This window comes from Nestor notabilis, unplaced genomic scaffold, assembly GCF_000696875.1.
Source record: "Nestor notabilis isolate BGI_N333 unplaced genomic scaffold, ASM69687v1 scaffold17124, whole genome shotgun sequence".
Taxonomy (NCBI): domain Eukaryota; kingdom Metazoa; phylum Chordata; class Aves; order Psittaciformes; family Psittacidae; genus Nestor; species Nestor notabilis.
In genome coordinates, this window is record NW_009925421.1 from 3920 (window position 1) to 6666 (window position 2747).

A 2747-nucleotide genomic window follows, 5' to 3' on the forward strand; every position below is an offset into this window, starting at 1 on the left:
TCTCCACGTCCGTCTCGAAGACGCTGAGGGCGCTGGAGGAGGAGATGTACTCAAACTGCTCCGTGGGGTCCAGCTTGCGCTTGAAGAAGATGGGGTGCCGCCGGTCGCCGATGTAGGGCTTGCGGTTGGAGTCAGAGGAGATGAGGCTCTCCTTGGCAGCGAAGGCCAGGTCTCCATAGAGGCTGTAGCACAGCCCCTCGGGGTTGGCCCTGTCGATGGGCTGGCTGGCGTCCTTGAAGATGTGCTGGTAGAGGGTGCTGTCCTTAGAGCCCGACAGGAGGAAGTATGGGTCGTGGAGGTGACGCCACACAATGCCCGTGGTGACATCCTTGTGCTCCTCAAACATGGCAGAGGGGATGAAGGGCCGCCGCACGTCCCAGACGTAGATGTTGTGATCCACCATCATGGAGCAGGTGGCGATGTGGTGTTTGCACTCCGGGCGCCACTTCACCCGCGCTACTGAGGCGATGGTCTGCACGCAGTAGATCTCCTTCGCCCGCGTGGTGTTCATGTCCCACACCTTCACCATCTTATCCCGGCCGCCTGTTGCCAGCCAGCCCCTGGAGAAAGATGGAGGAAAGATGGTGAGATGCCAGCGTGGGCCAGGATCTGTGCTTGTTCATCTCTTCTTTCCCACCGTGGCACAGGAACACTCACAACACAAATAAGCCAAGGGAGTGTCCCTCCCACATGCTGCCCTAACACCTCCACTCTCCAGCAACCAGGTCAGGCAACACCTCTCCTTCCTGGCCCCGTTTAAGGCCTATCATCTTTGAGCAATGCTCATCTGAAGGGCTCCCAGCCAGACCGGTTCCCCTACCCCTGGTTTCCACTTGCCAGGGCCATCAGAGAGGGAAAAGGCCCAGTATGAACAGACTTCGGGGCCTCTCTGAGCTCATGAGGAGTCACAGCACTGCCTGATGGGGAGCAAGGAAGGACCCACTCACCCCAAAAGCTATTTCCAGACACATTGCAACTGCTTCCAGGCAAAGGAGGCAAGCAAGGCCTGATCAAACACAAGGAAGCCATGTCCCAGAGCAGCCATGCAGCACTCTCCCCAAACCCAGCACCCAAGCAAGAGCCTGCCCTGACACAGAGTCAAACCAGCAGCTTGCTATTCCCCACCATTAGCAATCCAGTGCCCCAGAAGTGCCCAACTTGTAAAAAAAACAAAGCCAACACCACTCCCCGCCCCAAATCCTCACAGCAATCATTGCTCCCATTGTCCAGCACCAGCCCAGCACCTGAAACAAGGGGCCAGGGTACCAAGAGACCCTGCTTTCCCCCCCCAGAAAAGCCCCAATCCCATTTTTAGGGCCTCCTTCGCCTGTACTGAGGCTGGGGAGCTGTCAGGGTCCAGCACCACACAAACCTGTCCTCTGGGTGCCAGTCGCAGCAGAAGACAGGTCCATTGTGGGCTGTGAACATCCTCTCATAGCGGTCGGGCCGGCGGATGTCCCACAGCTGCACGTTCCCATTCTCAAAGGTGGCAGCAAAGGTGAAGTAGTCCCGGATGCTGAACTGCACGTCCCGCACGCTCTCTGACTGGCCTGAGCGGGGACAGAGGGTGAGATGTGGCGGGATAAGCTCCAGCAAGGCTAAAAACCCCACTGGAAGAGCCATGGGGGGGGTCTCCAGCCCAGGGAGGAGAGGAAACAGGGAGTGACATGGCCACCTTCAACCTCCCTGCAGAGCCAGCCCACTGAGCAGCCAAAACAGTCAGAATCATGGAACAATTTGGGTTGAAGGGACCTTAAGGCTCATCCAATTCCAACCCCCTGCCACAGGCAGGGACACCTTCCACTAGAGCAGGTTGCTCCAAGCCCCTGTGTCCAACCTGGCCTTGAACACTGCCAGGGATGGGGCAGCCACAGCTTCTCTGGGCAACCTGTGCCAGCACCTCAGCACCCTCACAGGGAAAAGCTTCTGCCTAAGAGCTCATCTCAGTCTCCCCTCTGGCAGGTTAAAGCCATTCCCCCTTGTCCTGTCCCTACAGGCCCTTGTCCAAAGCCCCTCTCCAGATTTCTTGTAGCCCCTTCAGGTACTGGAAGGCTGAAAAAAGACCCACCAAAAAGCTCCTCCCTGCATGCTCCAGACATCCCCCCCTGAACAAAGTCTCCCCCCGGCCACAGGGAAAGGTAAAAGCCCCAACCTCTGCCTCTCAACAGAGTAAGGGGGCAAATAACAGCCCATATCCCTACCCGAGAAGGTGCTGACAGAGTCCTTCTTGCGCAGGTCGAAGCACTTCATGTAGCCATCCTGGGAGCCGCTGAGGAGCATGTAGACCTCGGTGGGGTGGAAGCAGACCTTGTTGACGGTGCGCTTGTGCTCAGTGAAGAGCTGGTCCTGCTTGTTGCGGGATGGCTTGCCCAGGTTCCAGGTGACCACCACGCCATTGGTGGCAGCAGTGGCCAGCAGGTTCTCGTCCATCTGGTGCCACACCACGTCGGCGCAGCTGAAGTTCAAGGAGGGTTTGCGGCCAACACGGAGGTTCAGCTTCTCCACAAACTGGTCCTCCTCAATGGAGTAGATCTTGAAGATGTTGCGGCCGGCCACCACCACCTGGGCAGCATCGCGGCACACGCTGATGGCATTGGCAGGGGCGTCCAGGTGACAGAACATGGTCCGGCCTGTCAGGGCATTGCCCCCCAGGGCCGTGGTGACCCTGGCCATCTTCTCCATGGCTGTCCTCGGGGTGCACTCCCCTCTCCAGGAGCTGGCTCGGAGGCTCGTGTCCTCACAGGCTG

General features: G+C 58.6%; 1 protein-coding gene across 1 annotated transcript in view; it reads right to left on the reverse strand.

Moving 5' to 3' along the window:
• The window catches only part of WDR24 (WD repeat domain 24), a gene marked incomplete at its 3' end in the record, with an annotated part of 6595 nt that extends 3913 nt beyond the window's left edge, over positions 1-2682 (reverse strand). Inside the window, exons 1-3 of the mRNA XM_010013056.1 lie at positions 2202-2682; positions 1373-1550; positions 1-560 (exon numbers count right to left, since the gene is read on the reverse strand). The exon at positions 1-560 is cut by the window's left edge and continues 143 nt beyond it. Of these exons, the coding sequence (XP_010011358.1) occupies positions 1-560; positions 1373-1550; positions 2202-2682 (1219 nt within the window). The remainder of the gene's footprint in view (positions 561-1372; positions 1551-2201) is intronic.
• Positions 2683-2747: the final 65 nt, after the last annotated feature.